We start from the raw sequence: 18,422 nt of genomic DNA, 5'->3' as shown, positions 1-18,422 counted from the left end.
TTTTTGGGGAAAATAATTATTTATGTATTTTTGGCTGCAACTGGGTCTTGGTTGCTGCTGGTGGGCTGCTAGCTGTGGTGAGCAGGGGCTCCTCTTCATTGCAGAGTGTGGACTTCTCGCTGCAGCGGCTTCTCCTGTTGTGGAGCACAGGCTCTAGGTGAAAGGTCTTCAGAAGTTGCGCAGGCTTAGTTGCTCAGCAGCATGTGGAATCTTCCTGGACCAGGGATCGAACCCATGTCCCCTGCATTGGCAGGTAGATTCTTATCCACTGTACCACCAGGAAAGTCCTATAGTATGTTATGTTATAACTTGAAGAATGTGATTTGGTTTTAGGCTGTCTCCATCCACATAGTAAATAACTGTTTATTTATGGTGGGTTCTAGTTGTTAACAAGCACAATGGAATGGCTGTTCTACTGTAAACCACACAGATATTTCCAAAGTAAGGACATATATTTTTCTACTTTTCATCTATTAGCATGGATGATCAGAAGCTGCTGATCACGGTCAGGCTTACAGAGATTTTTTTTTTCCCCAAGTCCTGTGCTTCTATCAATAGGTTTATGGGAAGAAAACTGATAAAACAGATAAGAGCTGACCGGATATTTTCAACAACACCATGGTGAACATCTGGGAAATCTCTGAGATGAACTAGCTGGATTTACAAAATGTTGAAAGAACAGAAAACAAATTTCAGACAACTTGATGGCAAGAAGACCTGATTTCCAGGCTAATTCCAGGCTCTTATAAAGATGAGGTTCTTAGGTCTGGCAAAGGTTAGAGTGGCTTAATTTTGGTCAAGTGCAGAGAATCAAGATTATTTACCTAAGTATATCTCTCAAGAGATTTTATCAACCATAAATGGTAGCCATTGATAAAACAAAAAGAATATGTATCACACACACACATCTGAGAGTGTCAAGTATAGAGTCATTTATTAACAAATAAAATGGCCAGCGCAGATTTTAAACATTTAAAAATTCTATAGCATAAAACTAGATGGAACTGACTGAATCTTCCTAGGATTCCGGCTCACTTCTCTCCAGCCTCTGCCACTGCCTTTCACATTAGCACGCCAAACCTCTCCTGTTGCTCTCTGGCCTGCCTTTAGAGAAGAAGTGGCCCTCTAAGGACCTGGCCTCTCCAGAACTCTCCCTCAGACTCCTCTGAGGTGGATCTTTTGCACTAAAGAATGAGCGTGTGTATAGCAGGTCACCCCGAGGTGGAGTGCCGAAGAGGTCAGTAGTCCCTGGAAAGCAAAGAAATTAAAACAAAATCCTTGTATTGAGCTTTCTAAAGTGTTCTTGGGAATTTCCCCTGAGCTTCTTTCACAGCTCAACTTGTACCACTGTTTCATTTGTACTTAAAAACCCAAGCAGGCCTATTAAGTGGCTCCTGATTGAATTTTTTATTAAAGAAGGAAATTGAGATGCTAATCAGGCCTTGGGGGATGACTGGGGAAACCCACATGCTTAGAGTCCTGTGTGCAAGGAAGGCAAAGTGAAAGAGACTCCAGTGAGAAAACATTTTCAAAGGGAATTAAAAAAAAATCAGCATCCAGGAAATTGGAAAGATATTTCTATTTTTAAAAGAAGTTTCTATTGTTTTCATCCAACTGTTTCCTAACATCCTACTAGAAGTAAGTTTTTGAAAACATTTAATTCATTCAATTTGGAGACAAAAATGAGATCTTTAGAGTTGTGACAAGATTTCTGATGGAAACATTTAGAAAAACAGGGTTTTATGTTTTATTTCCCTGACCTCATGAGTTTCTGCATCAGTGAGCAGACGTTCAAATCTTGAAAATAAAATAATATTTATATCAGGGACCAAGAAGACCACCTACAAGTGGCCATTGGGCCTCTTCATTCTATAATCTCAGTGCAGTAGCTGTTTTCCTTTCAAGTACTTTGTCACTTTCTGACTCCCAGATGGGCTGCTGCTCCTCTATCTGTGACATGCACTTCACTGGGGTCCTGATGGCCCTGGCACAGCATCCCTCATCCATCCCCTTTCTAATCTTCTCTATTATCCTCGGTCCTCCTAACAGTTTCCTACTCTCCACCACCTTCCATCCCTATCATAGAGGCCACTCCCCATATAGTATCTGGAAAAGTCACCTACATCTTCTCTGCACTATATTCCCAAACTTTATTTTAAGGGAGGCCATCCCGCATGAGGGAGGGAAAGGTGGGCATAGATGAAGAAATAAGCTACGAGACCAGCAAATTCTCCACCATAACCTGCTTTTTAGCTTCAAGCATGTGTGCATGCTTAGTCGTGCAGTTGTGTCTGACTCTTTGCGACCCCATGGACTGTAGCCCACCAGGCTCCTCTGTTCATGGGATTCTCCAGGCAAGAATACTGGAGTGGGTAGCCATTCTCTTCTCCAGGGGCTCTTCCTGACCCAGGGATTGAATCCAGGTCTCCAGCATTGTCAGTTCAGTTCAGTTCGTTTGCTCAGTCATGTCCGACTCTTTGGAACCCCATGGACTGCAGCACTCCAGGCTTCCCTGTCCATCACCAACTCCCGGAGCTTACTCATTGAGTCAGTGATGACATCCAATCGTCTCATCCTCTGTCGTCCCCTTCTCCTCCTGCCCCCAATCCCCCCCAGCATCAGGGTCTTTTCCAATGAATCAGCTCTTCGCATCAGGTGGCCAAACTATTAGAGTTTCAGCTTCAGCATCAGTCCTTCCAATGAATATTCTGGACTGATTTCCTTTAGGATGGACTGGTTGGATCTCCTTGCAGTCCAAGGGACTCTCAAGAGTCTTCTCCAACACCACAGTTCAAAAGCATCAATTCTTTAGTGCTCAGCTTTCTTTATACTTCAACTCTCACATCCAAACATGACTACTGGAGAAACCATAGCTTTGACGAGATGGACCTTTATTGGCATTGTTGGCGGATTCTTAACTGTCTGAGCCACTTCAATCATGTCACACTAAAGTGAAAACCAAGACTCAGTTGGAAGAGAGGCAATTTATTAGAGCAGAGTCTGTAGCAAAACAGCACCACCTGCACCAAGCTGTCATGTGAGCAAGATAAAAACTTTCATTTGTGTTCAGCAACTGAATTTGAGAATATATTTGTTGCTGCAGTCAGGCCTAGCTTAGCCTTTACTAACACAAAAATTGGTATGGAAGTGAGGTACTGCTATTCACAGAAAGGAAGGAGGGAAAAGAAAGAAAGGGAACAACCCTAAAATATGTGGCTTGAGAGTCAGGTATAAAAAAGTGAGGAAATGGTTGTTAGAAGCTATAGGGATGAGGATCCATCTTACATGGTGGCAAAATAGTTTGTGTAAAGCAAATACGGTAATAAAGCAAATACTGTATCTAAGGAACGTAGGGGAAGAGATTGAAAAAGAAAGCTAATAGCACGTGATGGCTGCTATTGACTGTTTTGCTCGGTATTATAAGAAGTGAGCTCAGAAAAGGGTTGGCAGGTGTATAATCAGAAATGAAAGGGAACAAAGAAAGTCATAAATTCTGGATCTTTTTATAGAGATAGAATATGAAGCTGCTTCTTAACCCCAAACTGTGAAAGTAAAAATTGAGATACATTTTGAATGACAAAGATCTCAAGACTTACTTAGCCTCACAACAAGAATGAAATAGAAGGTGTGGCCAGTGACACACAGTTAAAAACTCTGAATGAAAAGTAATTAGCCTCCAATTAAAAAAAAACAAAACTCTGAATGAATTAGGGAACACACACAACATCCGTTCAATTAGACAAAATGGCCCAGAGAAATAATTTTTGACTACACAGTTTCCTCACTGGTGCCAAATACTGGGCACCAAATACTAGAGATTAACGGTCAATATATTTCCTTCCTGAATGTAAGGAAGCAAAGAAATACAGATCTAAGAAGTTTGTATAGTATCTAACTGTGGAAATGCTTATTAGCAAATGGAAATGACGGGGATCAAAGACCTAAGAAGGAGGCTCAATGTTTAAGAGGCTTTTGGTGCTAAAACCCCCTCACAAGCCTGTGAGTATCTAAAACTTAAACCTGGGGCACTCAGCCTTCTTTAGAGGGGAAACAGGCTGAGAGAGTTTGACCTCTGAGTCTCACCAAGGAGGACGGTGGAAAAGGAATGATCTCCCAGGATGGATCTAAAAACCATAGAAAATATCAAATTGGGGAGCATGTCCCTGAGAATCAGGGCCCTCGCAGAGGATGCCCCATGGAGCTGGGAGTGTCATCTGAGTGTTTTGTGGCATGGGTGTGTGCTGTGTGCTGCATTTTGGGTGTGTCTGGGCCTCTGGTTTACATCCAGATGTGCTGTAGGGGTGCGCACGTATCACCCAGAGATCCTGGACTTTGAGCTTAACCCCTTGACCCGTGGGCTGTTTGGGTCATCTCCCTTGGAGGGGAGGATGAGATTTTGCTTGCAGGAAGGAGAGTGAACCACATTTTTGGTGATTAGAAGGGCAAACTGTGGGAGTTATGTTTTCACCAACTATTCCTGGCTTTCTACTTTCTGGGCACAGGGAAGGATGGCATTTCCTAGCTGGATGGGGTCTTGTGGTAAGTTCTGGCCAATGAATTGCTGGGGGCATGACATTTAACTTCCAGTGAGTGAAAAACCCACCCGGGCCTCTGCTGGAATGATCCAGACAGTGGCTGCTCCTTCAGCCCCAGTCCAGCGTGAGGACAGAGGCGCCAGCCAACCCCAGAGGTACGTGCCTCCAGGTGATTTGTTGGTTTTAGCCACCGAGATCTTGAGCTTAGTGGTAACACAGCCCATTCTGCCAGCACACTTGCCTTATTTAAAAAGGTTAACGGGTGCCTCCTATGTAAGAAAGCATAAAACACTGTTAAGAAGGAAAGACTTTGGAACTTAATCTGCTAGAACTTGAATTCCTAGCTATGCAACTTACACTTGTATGACCTCAGACTATGTATCCTTTCTAAGCCTCATTTTTCCCATTGGTGAAATAGGAATAATCACTGTATTAGTTTCCTAGGGCTGCCAGAAACTACCGCAGACATGGTGGTTTAAAGCAACAGAAATGATGTCTCTCATAGTTCTGGAGGGCAGGAGTTCAATATCAGTTCACTGGGCAGAAATTGAGGTGCTGGAAGGGCCATGGCCCCCCGGAGTCTCGAGGAGAGGGTCTGTCCTTCGCCTCTTCTAGTGTCTGGTGGCTGCCAGCATCCTCCTTCCTGGGGCCATACCGCTCCAGTCTCCACCTTGTCTTTGCCTTGCCTTCTCCTCTTGTGAAGGTGCCATCCCCGTGCTTCTCTCTTCTAAGGACACTTGTGACTGAATTGAGGGCCTTCTTGAATAATCCAGATGATAATAATGATGGTCCTTAATGTAATCACATCTGCAAAGACCCTTTTTCCTTCTAAGGTAACACTTACAGGTTCCAGGGATTAGGACCTGATGGCCTTGGGTTGCCATTATTCAGCCCCTACAGTAACAACACCCACCTCAGAGGATTTAATGATATAGCACTTACAAAGCAGACATTTAACAGTTACTCAGTCAATAAATATTAGTTTTTATTGTTATGTGAATGTGTCTTATTTTCCCTCAAATGTCAAGTCTTAAGATAACAAGTTACTGCTTTAGACCCCACAGCCCACCCAGGAGCTGCCTCATAAACTGGAAAGAGCTACTAAATTAATCAAATCTTAAATTGGGTAGTTATGAGATTAAAAACTATTCTTGCTCTAGAACTAACACTTTTGACCAGTGAAACCAGTAAATGCATTAAATTTTTGGCACAAATTAAATTAGATACCTCATATTTTGGCCAAAGAGCCCTCTGATTTCTAAACAGGCTTAAAAAAAAATCAAATTTCCTTTTTACCTCCTTTTTTTTTTTTCACCAGATGTGAAAAATTGGACCTTGTACTAAAACATGGTTACCTATTCAAAAATACTAAGTTTGAAACTCCTGCCTTAAGAAATGGCAAAAGTGTTATTTGGATTTAGTGTGTTAAAAGAAAAAAATCTTACAGAGTCAGAAATATTAGTTCTCAGTGGAAGCATGATAAAGAAAGGCTGGGCAATAAACTATGTCGCCCCTCGGCCTCCTGCTATTTTTTACACCGCGTTAATACTGATGCAAATTGACTCGGGTTTCAGTGCCTGGCAGACAGGGCTCTGGGAATACTGTCCCCCCCAGTCCCCCCTCGGTTGAGCCCTGCCATTAATCACCACTCGCCTGTCTCGAGATCTCCCACGGTTTGGTCACGGCTCCAAGGTCACAGGCTGTCATTAACATTGATCTGAAAAACAGAACCAAACAAAACAGCCTGAATAACCTTTTGTTGCATTCCTAAACAAACCTGTCCTAGATTCGTAAATAAATAAAACGGGACCAAGGCCAGCTCACATCTTCTTTACCTCCACAAGGGAAGCACTGTTTATGGTCCCATGTTTAAATCTCCATCGTGCAACCACACTGCTTCGGAGGACAAAGCTCGCACTCCCTCTCGGTGGCCCTTTTGTTTTGCCTGCGGTAGATCAAGGAAAGCCAAGTCCTGCTTTCTCCGTACCTGAACCAAGCAAGTTCTGCTGAAAATAATTTGTAATGGACGATGCTTTTTATTTTTAACACTCAGCAAGGGAATCAGTATATAATACTACCATAGCTGGTGAACCTATTTACCAAAGTATTGCTGATGGATGGGGACAGAAGAAAACCCACAGCAAAAGGCAAATAGCCTGCCCTGTTAGGGGCTCCGGCATTTTTATCAGCTCCACAGAGCTAATATTTACGAGGGAGAGACACACGGTTTCACTCCAGTTTACTACCTGGCTACAACCCTGTTTTACAAGCGTTACGAAGAAGAAACATATTCAGCCACAGCTTTTATTAATTTGAGCACATAAGAAAATACAGGCAAGATCCGGATCAGATCTTTGAGGGGCAGATTTCTATTGGTTTATCTAGAATCCACACTGAACCCTGGATATAAAAAATATGGGGAATGCCAGTTTCAAAACTTAAAATGTACATGAGTATATTAAAGTAAGTTATCATGCAAACCATGAAAACCAGTGTACAATTCAGCCCTAAATAGACTACCTTTAAGGAAGAACAAAGAATCAGCAGACAAGGGTCTGCAAGAAACCAAGACAAGGGTTAAAAGGGGAAAGAAGCAAACAGACACCATCACCTGGAGAATTCTAGACAGGGAGGCTATGACAACACAAGTTGCAGCTCTGGTGCTCCTAACTGGGTGTGGTGGGAAGGGAAAAAAATCAGGCACACTCTGTCCCAAATCTCTCTTTGTATTAAAGCTAGCTGCATGTGATGAGGAGTAGTGAAGGATCTGAGCTAGGGAACCACATCTTGGCTCACTCCTTTTGGAAGAAAGGGGTGTGTTGTTAAAGGTCAGAGGGCTGTCCTGATGTCAGGTGTTAACATTTCATACCCTGCTGGGTTTGAACGCCTTAGAAACACGTCTGCTTCCCAGATGGCAGAGCATGCCTGGATGGTGGTGAGAGGTTTGTGTCACTTCCCCAGGAAACTACTCCAGGGAGCAAGGCAGACCGGCAGATAACAATAGGTCTTTCAAAGTGCACTCAGGCAGCACCAGTTAGGAGCAGCGCTCTCGGAGTCAAGCAGCATCTAACTCCAAACACTCCCAAGCTAAGACCTGTGCAGAGAGACACAGCAGCCTATTGTTCATCTTTGGTCTGTGACACGCTTCCGCAGTCCTCACCATGTGCCTGCCTCTCTACTAAGCACTGTACCAACTACCTACTAACGAACCTCTAACTAAATGAGTCCTCATCACAGGGTGCTATTATTTCTAGTTTCCAGAGAGGTCACGGAGAAGGCAATGGCACCCCACTCCAGTACTCTTGCCTGGAAAATCCCATGGATGGAGGAGCCTGGTGGGCTGCAGTCCATGGGGTCGCTAAGAGTCGGACGCAATTGAGCGACTTCACTTTCACTTTCCTGCATTGGAGAAGGAAATGGCAACCCACTCCAGTGTTCTTGCCTGGAGAATCCCAGGGACGGGGTAGCCTGGTGGGCTGCCGTCTATGGGGTCGCAAAGAGTTGGACATGACTGAAGCAACTTAGCAACAGCAGCAGCAGAGAGGTCAATGGAAATGTGGAGGGATTAAGTAACTTTCCCAAAGGAAGGAAAGGATTCAAGATTCCGTGCTTATCACAAAGCTGCCGCACCCCTCTTGTTTCACTCCAGCACTTTTCATTTTAGGACCGTTTTAGGACCCTCTGCTGGGACCAGAGAGGGACAAAACTGTAGGTAATGCTTTGGACTTTGTAGTCTCTCTCCCAGACAGGAAATAAAATCTCTATGAGCTTGCCTACTTGTACCATAGTTGATCATTACTTAAGTCTCATCTACTCAATAATTTGAAGCGTACTTCTCAAATTCATGTCAACATTAATCAGTCAATCAACAAATTTATTGAGCATCTGCAAGATGCTCTGATGATGAGAATTCTAATAGCTACCATTTATTGAATGGGGCTTCCTCAGTGGTTCAGTGGTAAAGACTCCATCTGTAGTGCAGGAGCTGCAGGAGACCCAGGTTCAATCCCTGGGTCAGGAAGACCCCTGGAGGAGGGCCTGGTAACCACTCCAGTATTCTTGCCTGGAGGATCCCATGGACAGACGAGCCTGGTGGGCTTCAGTCCATAAGGTTGCAAAGAGTTGGACACAACTGAGTGACTTAGCACACACGTGTTGAACAGGCATTAGAGAGTGATTTATATCGTCTCTATATGAGGTAGAGATACCATTATTATCTCCATTTTACAAAGCAGAGAATGTTTTGCCTTCCTGGATGGGAGGGGTGGGGGGAGGTGGTTAGGTACCTTGCCTGAGGTTATTATCACTAGGCGGTACCAAAACTAGGGCTGGGATCCAAACAGTCTGACAGAACATCTCTACTTTCAGCGAATACAGTGGAGCCAGAAAGTCTGTATGGAGAAAGGAGACAGAATAAAGGCTGGGAAGGAGGATGGTAGATGTCTAAAACCTTTATCCAATTGGTGTAGGGAGTCAATTAAGGTTGGGGGCTCAATTAAGGAGGCACCTGGCCAAAGCTTCAAGGAGAGGACTTTAATACCTCTTATTAATTAAGAGGTATTAATAGATGTGGGAATAGTTTAAAGAAGGAGAGAGTGGAAGCAGGGAGACTGGTAGGAAAGTATAACTAAAAAGGGCATAAAACCAAGAAATGTGGGGATGGAAAGGCAAGGATAAGCATGAGCACTTACAAGGGAAGAACGGAAGGAGGCGAATGGGCAGTTTTAGCTGATTTTTTAGAGTCAGTCTCTGTACTTAAAAGGCCATCTCTGGAATAAAAGAGGAGGGAGGGAGCTTGCAGCAACTGTTTGTGTCTTGACATCTGCATAACTCTAGTCTGATTTACAGTTAGATGGTGCAATCTGCTTAGTGCAACTGCAGGAATGAAGGTCAGGAATGTCCGCCATGGGGTCAGAAGAGGTCATGTGACCCTAGAGTGTCTGAGACTCCCAGTGGCTCACTGCTGCCACGACTCTCTTCTAGTTGCCAAAATTACTTCAATAATTATCTTGAGGTAATCATAACTTTCTTGATTTGTTCTCTAGTTTTAAAAGCATTTGCAACTAAAAAGAGAAATATTTGCGGGGGGATAAATTGGGAGACTGGGATTGACATACACAGTACTATATATAAAATAGATAACTAATATGGACCTACTGTATACCATAGGTAATCTACTCAATACTCTGTAATGATGTATATGGGAAAATAATCTAAAAAAGAGTGCATGTATGTATATGTGTGTGTATATATATATATATATTTATACAAAAAACACTGATTCACTTTGCTGTTATACCTGAAACTAACACAACATTGTCAATCAGTAAGTTTAAAGATTAGTATGCTTCAATAATTTTTTTAGAAAGGAATACATTTTAATTTAAAAGATATTTTCAATTCAGTGAAAGATTACATGTATGAACTGCATTTTATGTTTACCAAACAAAAAGATGACACCTTGCAGTTGACAATCTGTCTCACTGCTTTAAATTTTACACACAAATACAGATCCCAAACGGCCAACATAAAATGACAGTACAGAATTAACTCAAGTTCTGTTTAGCTTTACCGTCACCGTGCTACCATTGTTTATTCCGAATATACTGCTTAAAAGCAGAAAGGTGACGTCCCCAAAGGCTGGGGAATTGCATGTGGAGTGAGGCCAACAGGTTCTGAGCCGTTAGGAACTTGCTCTTGAAAGTGCATCCCGAGTCCACCTGTGTTAGGGCTGACGGGAAAACTGGGTGTTTTGGGAATTAACTTACATGTGTACAATCCATAGACAATGGAAGGATGAGTAATACTGTGTTAATTTGAAGCTTTCAGAGCAATTATTTTGATGCTCAGCAGTAACCTCAGCAATTGTTTAGAATTTATACCAACAAAAGAATTTTCTCTGGGATGCATGTCTCATCGTTGACATTGTTTAGATTGCAGGCACATGGTGATGATGAAAAGCAGGCTAACTTTTAGTTGGTTTTATTACTATTTTAAAATTCTCTGGGATGGTGTTTCCCAGACCGCCCCCTCCTTGACATGCACATGGTCAGAGGCCAGCTGTGAAATGGGGTGGGGGGTGCAGAGCTGCAGGGAAAGGAGAGTTCCTGCAGACTTCATCTCTGCTCTATGTACTTTGCCTCCAAATAAGATTTTTCTTACCTATAGGGTTCCCTGCAGAAAAGTTTGGAAACCTCTGTGGGAAAATATTCATGTGGAAACACAATAAGCACTGGCATTTTAGGAGCTGTGTTCCGGAGAGAGGCCAGACCCCAGTGGTTCTGGTAGGACAATTTGTGAGGATGCTGAGGAACAGAAGAATTCCTTGAGGGGAGATTACATTTAGGGGGTAGTGAGGAGGAGGGCTCCCCTGTGGTTCAAACAGTAAAGAATTTGCCTGCAATGCAGGAGATCAGGAAGATCCCCCGGAGAAGGAAATGGAAATCCACTCCAGTACTCTTGCCTAGGAAGTCCCACAGACAGAGAAGGCTGCAGGGCTACAGTCCACAGGGTCACAAAGAGTCAGACATACTGAGTGACTACCACACACACACACACACACACACATACACACACACACACACACACACACACACACACACACACACACGGAGAAGGAAGGGCTGGAGAAAGACAAATAGGAGAAAGGAGAGTCAGAAGATAGCAAAAAATTCAGAAGAGCATGGGCTTTGCAGAAGCCAAGGCAGGAGAGAGTTTTAAGAAAGGAAAGGCCAACACAATTCAGACTGTGAAGAGATCTAGAAAGCTGGAGAAAACAAAGGTCGTAGGATATGATCCCTGGGAGGTGACTGGTGACTTTCAAAAAGTGCAGAAATCACATTTTAGCAACTAAATTCCTCAGTTGAAGAATTTATTCTAAATACTAGATACACTTTGGAATGCTATGCAGCAATCAAAGATGATGCTGGTATGGACATGAAAAGAATTCCAAGGCATGCAGTTGAGTGAAGAAGCTAGTTCAGGTTGATATGTAAATATATAATTTATGTTGAAGAAACAGATGGACACTAAATAGTATGTTTCCCATGGGTACACATGTGTGGAAATGCTCTGAGAGTAGTCTGAAAATAAGCAAGGAATTAAAAACAGAGCAACGCTTGTGCACAGTATGGGAACTGGGAGTAATACCCAGGAACATTATAGAATGTTCTGATTTGTTACAGAAAAATGTATTCCAATTATTGTGGAATTGAGTGATCTAAAAAGAAAGAAATTGCCTTGTACGAAGTTAGAGGAGTATGGCTGAGCTGTGGGATTGAAGGAGAGGAGAAAACTATGTTTGGACCTTAAGAAGAAGGCAGACTTTAGGGATGACTTTTTTTTTTAACTGAGGAAATGGAAGCATGTTTTTTAGCCTAGAAAGGTCATGTTGGGGAAAAAACTAAAAGCCAGATTTTGAAAATGCCAAACGGAGTAAAATTGACACAGCCATGTCAGAGGTCAGGGTGGGGAGTGGGGGAGGAGGGCCCGGAATAGGAACCTAGACTAGGAAGCTGAGACGGAGGTGTTGACAAGAGGAAGCCCCCGATACCACCTCGGGAAGGACAACGAGAATGTCATCTGTAACGATAACAGAGGGAAGCATGGATGCAGAGGAGGGGGGTAGAGGGCCCTTTGGTGAGACAGTGAGCAGGGGGTCAGCTGTGGAGGCAAGGGGCAGGCAGGCTCTGCGTTCTGAGACGGGGGCAGAGGCTGCGGGCTGGGCCAGGGTCCCCGGGGTGTTTTCAGTGGTTGCCCAGCTGTGGGGCAGATGCACTGAGCCCAGAATCCTGGCCTCACAAGCTTTCCCAGGAATACTAAACAGCTGTGGAACAGGACTAAGGCACTAAGTCTGCGGATGGGTGAGGTGAGGACGGAGGAAGGCCGGGGCAGAGGGAAAGAGGAAGAGTGCCTACCCAGCTGGAGTGGTTGCAGTGGGGAAAAGTGGTTAAAACGTGCCAAGGAAAAATGAGGTTTTGCTGCTGTCTTTCCTAAACTACTGAGAAGAAGTCCCATGAAAAGTCTAGAACAGATTCCTTATTCCAAACACAAAAATCCTTTGATTGGTTTTCCATCTAAAATGCCTGCTATCTCTAAAAACAAAACAACCCAAACTTAACTCTCCACTTTCCTTTGTTCTGTGAAACTGTTTTCCAAGGTCCAAAATTCCCATCTCCAATGCAATTTGCATGCCTGCTGAAACACGACTAGTTCAAACATCTCCTAATTTTGAAGGCAAATGTATGGAGAGGAGGCAATATAAAATAAATCAGAAGATGAAAAGACATATTCTCTATCTTTTTTGTAATTATTCAACTAGTTTCTGAATGGTTTGAATGCAAGCTAAGGTTTGGTACTTTAAACATCAGTTGTGCACTCTTAGCATTGTCAAAAAGGCATCAGTAAATCTTCAAATACTGAATAAACACACAAACAAGAGCTTTTTCTTACCGAAATATATCACGATGGTTTTTGATGTTCCAATCATATTCTCCTTTACTGACAAGTTCGAAGAATTCTGTTCTCCTCCTGCATGAAATCAAATGAAAATTCTCAGTCTGTGTGGTGATATAAACACATTTATGGGAAAATATAAGACCACCTCAACCAAGTAATTTAATATTTGAAATCATGAGGCTAAAGTGCTATCAAAATAAACCACTTTTTTAAAAATGTTGAGGCTTTGACAAAAAGCCACAATCATTTCCAAATGTATTTACAACAGAAGAGATTATCGGGCCATAAAACAGAAATCAGTGTGGTCTCGCATTTGGGATTACTTGCTGTGAAGCCCTGTGACTCTTAATGAAAGTCAGAGAAGGGAGGCAAGGACACATAAAAAGCGGAAACAGTTCCAGAATGTTCTTTTATCATTCAACATAGAACTGAGCTGTATGATCATCCAAGATAATATAAACTCCCTGGTAGTAAATTCAGGACAAATACTTTTGTAGAAGTTAAAAAGTAACCATTTCATCATTTCAGGGCTTTAAGCACATCGGCTATGGAGTCAGAAATAACTGTGTTTAAACCATAGCTCAGTCACTTCTTGCTGTGCAACTTTGGAAAGTCACTTAAACCCTCTGAACCTCAATTTCCTAATCTGTAACTTGAGGGTCCTATTTGCTGACTCAGAGTTATTGTGAGGATTAAGTAAGATGATATGCAATGTGTTTAGCATTAGTATCAGCACATTTTAAGTGTGGATACACAAGCCTGTGGAAATGCATGTAGAGATGTGTGGATATGCAAAAGAAAAGAAGGGAAGCTTCTCAAGTTGTGAAAATAGGATGCCATTCCTATTTTCAAAACTTTTGTTTAATCTAGTTTTATGATTTTTCATTTTTATAATGAGAAAAGAAAAAAAGACATCACCACTTTGGTTCTTTAAGAATCATTTCCCAAGGTCTCACATTTTTGGCACTTCCTAATGAGAGGCTCTTTAAAGGATTCTGACACACTGCTTCCCAATGTGCACCCCACAAAATGCTAGTCTGAGGAGGTGCTGCAGGTAAAGGGGGTGCTCTGGCCAAGTGGGTTTGAGAAATGCTTCCTGTGATCCTTGAAGTTTCACCACCCACATTCGCCTTTTGAAGGCTCTACAAAACGCTGACATTGAAAAGCCTACTCGACTTGACCATGGACTCCCATAGCACTGATGTTGTAAAGAACACACTTTGGAAAACGCTACCATGGCATTTATGGTGGAAGTCAGAGTAGGATCTTGGACACTTAGTGCTGACTCATTGCAGTTTGGGGGACAAAGGACAAGAGGCCGAGTGCTACTGGCTCCCCTGTTTCTTGTCTGGAGTCCCCATCACCACCTGGGTCCTTACTGTTCCAGGCAGAATTCTGTCATTTACTAAGCACACGACTGACTTTGGGTAGGTTAGGGTTGGTGGGAGGATTTATGTAAAACACTTAGCAGAGTGCCTGACACACAGTAGCTGTTCAGTAAGGATTGCTGCTGCTGCTGCTAAGTCGCTTCAGTCGTGTGCGACTCTGTGCGACCCCAGAGACGGCAGCCCACCAGGCTCCCCCATCCCTGGGATTCTCCAGGCAAGAACACTGGAGTGGGCTGCCATTTCCTTATTCAGCTCAGAAGCATTAGGTGTACTGGCCCCAGCTGGTAAGTGGCAGAGCTCGGATACAATACAAGCTTTGGGAATAACAGTTGCCCGAAGCAGCAAAGGGCTTTCCCTGGTGGCTCAGATAGTAAAGAATCTGCCTGCAATGCAGGGGACCTAGGTTTGATCCCTCAGTTGGGAAGATCCCCTGGAGAAAGAAATGGCAACCCAGTCTGGTATTCTTGCCTGGACAGATGAGCCTGGCAGGCTACCCCACAGGGTTGCAGAGAGTCAGACATGACTGAATGACTAACACTTTTCCTTCACTTCATACACTAATGTATAGCAAAATTGCTGGGTCATAGAATGATTCCTATGTTTGAGTTTTCTTTATAAATATAGATTGTTAGGGGCATATGTAACCTTTGAAAAAGGCTGCTGTAATTCTCTGATTTATAGGTCAGAAAACTCAAGGTGAAGGAAGGTGAAGTGATTTCCCCAGGATCCCAGGGCAGTTGTGAATAAGCCTAGGTAGATTCCAGGCCCCCAGCTTCCCAGCTGTGGCCTATGTGATCATCTTTATAAACTGTGTGTAGCATGAGCCTTGGGGGCAGAATAGCCTTGCCTGCTGTGAGCGCCTGGACACAGATGTGGCAGCATCACAGGCTGCTGTACTGAGCCACAGTGAGCACCAGACAGAGGTGTCCATCAACAAGGAGATGCTCCCAAGAGCTGCGCATGGCCCAGACCAGGTTCGTGGTCCTCGGCTTTGGTGGTATTTCTGACCTCCTCCTTAGTGATAATCATTACAAAGCAACAATGTGAAATTCACTGTACTTTTGAGAAAGGAACTGGCCCACACAGCTGCTCCTTTTAGCATCTATATGTGTATATAGAGTATACGGAGTCAAAATCAACATGTATGAAACTGTTAGGAGCACTTTTAAAAACATGGGACTGCTAAAATGAACATTTGAAAATCCACAGTTATAACACTCCCTGGATCCAGACGCCTCTGTCATGAGGAACTATATCATTAACTTTTCAGGCATATCATTGGCAACCTTGCTTTTCAAGGACAATGGCAAATACCTCGGCTAGTGAAAAGCAACTTACTGGAAAATCTCATTTATAATCAGATATGTTTTTATTAGGCTTTTATCCTGCTCTCCTGACATATGTTCCACTCAGAAAAATAGCAGTCTTTAAAAATGCATCATTTGAACAGAACTGGTAAAATTACTCTCAGAAATAATTCTAAAGATTGGTTACCAGTCACCCATCACTACATTGAAAGTCTTTCTTGTTTCTAATTTATCTGCAACACACCTTTTGTTTGTAAAGTGAGAAATCACCCATCCTGTGTATATTTTAATTGGGAATATTTTTTATAATGTTATATAACTCTCTATATAAGCATGTAATATAAGTATGTACACATATCCTTTATCCATTTATCTAACTGTTCTGAATCTACTAAAAGTCTTTGAATGTTAGGAAGAATTTTACTGTCAAGGTGGCAATTTCAGCTCCAGAATTACCAGATGGGGTGGCAGGGGACAGGGTGAAATGGGTACAGGGGAGTATGATTCCCTTCTCTCAGTGTTCTTACAGCTCATTCAACAGGCAAACCATACATCTGCAATTGGTTCCAAAAGGCAGATTCTGGAGAGATTTCTGGACTTTGGGCATAAAAGCACCTCAGAGGAATAATAAATCAGCAGGCAGATGTTAATTCCAGTAATTATGACTAAAGGGAAAAAAAAGTTATATGTTTCACTTTGAAAGTAAATTGTGTCCCTGTGTTGGATTAGCACCGATAACACGAGGGCCAGCTAAGCATTAATACCCGAATAAAATTATCTGTGAAAGGCCGTGCTGTTGTTGACAGCACAAATAAAACTGGCAAATGCAAGAAATGGAAAGAGCAGAACAACTCTCAGTATTGATAATGGCAGAAAAGTAAGACAATACAGGACTCTACACGTGAGTTCCGTTGATCCATAACCTCCAGGCCAAGATGAGATGCAAGGGGTTGCTGCATTTACGTGGCCCCTAGCACTCTTCGTGGGCTTCCCAGGTGCTGCAGTGGTAAAGAAACCGCATTCCTGTGCAGGAAACACAAGAGATGTGGGTTTGATCCCTGGGTGGGGAAGATCCCCTGGAGTAGGAAATGGCAACCCACTCCAGGATTCTTGCCCGAGAAACCCCACGGACAGAGGAGCCTGGCGGACTATAGTCCACAGGGTCACACAGAGTTGGGCGTGACTGAGTGAGCATGCACGCATGTAGCACTCCCCAGGGTGGGGTGCTACCGCTCCTCTCACTCTCACACTGGGCTCTGAGTCCGTGGAGGTAAGCATGATACCTTCTCTCTGTGTGCGTCCCCAGCAACTAGCACAGTGTCTGGCATAAGGAAGGCATCAGTAAGTGCTACTGGGTAAATCTCTCATGTTTTATTCAGTTGCTATATCCTATGGATGGAGATATGAGGATGAATCCTGGAGAAGGGAATGGCTACCCACTCCAGTATTCTGGCCTGGAGAATTCCATGGACTGTATAGTTCACGGGGTTGCAAAGAGTCAGACATGACTGAGCGATTTTCACTCACTCATGAGGATGAATAGATATAAAATGCTTTGATGTTCATCAGAAAGTACCAAAATATTTCTTCCATTAACCTGTCACTGAGTCTGTAGTTCTACCATTAGAGTAATTTCCGTGGGTTAGCTAATCAGCTCTGTTAAAATATGAGAATGTTTGGGAAGGAACAGTGGGTTAAGCTCTGTAATCATTACACCTCACTATGCATTCATTTATCCTCTTCCTTTCCAATAAGGGACTAGTTGAGTGCAGGCAACTGTGGAGGTTGAAAACATTGACCATAGTGGACCTTTAACATTTGTTGAATGATGAATGAATGAATATCCCCATCTGCATACCAGTGGAAATATTTGTTGGGTTCTTACTGTGTTTTATAAAATAAATTGCTCGAGATATTAGTCTAATTCTTTAGAAAGATGGTCAAACTATAACTCCTAACAATCTACGCTAATTTGGTACATTTTGTTGTCATCATCAGATGCTTTGAGAAATGCTCCTTTTTGCATCCTTTTGGAAAGACAGAGACAAAGAAACAATTAGACTGGGCGTTTTCTGTAATTGTTGATGAATGTTTGCAGAGCACAAAGGGAAGTGAAAAATTTTCAACTTGAAGATTAGTCTGATTAATTTAGAAAGCCAACCGGAAAAGCATTAAGCACCAAAATGGGTATATAAAATTTGAATTCTTGGATAATTCTCTATTTAAATAATGATCTGAGGCAATGTGGTATGGAGATATGAGCACAGAAACCTTGATGACTTTGGGCAAGTCACGTACCCTCTCTAAGCCCAGGTATCCTTATCTAGAAGATGGGGATAACAATATCTACCTTGCAGGTTTATATGACAATTCAATATCAGAGAGCTAGAATTTTGAAAATTTATTATGTCAGGCAGTGGGTCAGGTGTAGGGGCTCCAAGAGTGAGCTACAGAGGAAGACGTCTGCATTCACAGAGCTCCCACTCTAAAGGTGATGCAAGAGGCGACTGTAATCCCAGAACAGTGCAGGGCAGGAGCAGCAGGCACCTGAGATGAGGGACACAGAATTCTGGAGTCGCAGCCTCCTGAGGACGAATGCTACACGGCTCCTGCTACCCTAGAGGAACACCTTCCGTGACGGTATTAAAGCTAAAGAAGGACCAACCTCTACTATGTCCCAGTTTAGCTCAGCTATAGACAAGGAGCCTCTGCTTGCAGTCTCAGCCCCATGGGTG

The 18,422-nt window shown here is 43.0% G+C and overlaps 1 protein-coding gene across 1 annotated transcript in view; it reads right to left on the bottom strand.

Moving 5' to 3' along the window:
• PDE11A (phosphodiesterase 11A) overlaps positions 1-18,422 on the bottom strand; it is a 425,952-nt gene that overhangs the window by 37,695 nt on the left and 369,835 nt on the right. The window contains exons 16-17 of the mRNA XM_068968072.1: positions 12,987-13,064; positions 6,189-6,252 (exon numbers count right to left, since the gene is read on the bottom strand). Coding sequence (XP_068824173.1) covers positions 6,189-6,252; positions 12,987-13,064 — 142 coding nt within the window. The remainder of the gene's footprint in view (positions 1-6,188; positions 6,253-12,986; positions 13,065-18,422) is intronic.

Source organism: Capricornis sumatraensis, chromosome 3 (genome assembly GCF_032405125.1).
Source record: "Capricornis sumatraensis isolate serow.1 chromosome 3, serow.2, whole genome shotgun sequence".
NCBI classification, from domain to species: domain Eukaryota; kingdom Metazoa; phylum Chordata; class Mammalia; order Artiodactyla; family Bovidae; genus Capricornis; species Capricornis sumatraensis.
The sequence above is the reverse complement of the archived record's forward strand: the minus strand, read 5'-3'. Positions and strand labels throughout refer to the sequence as shown.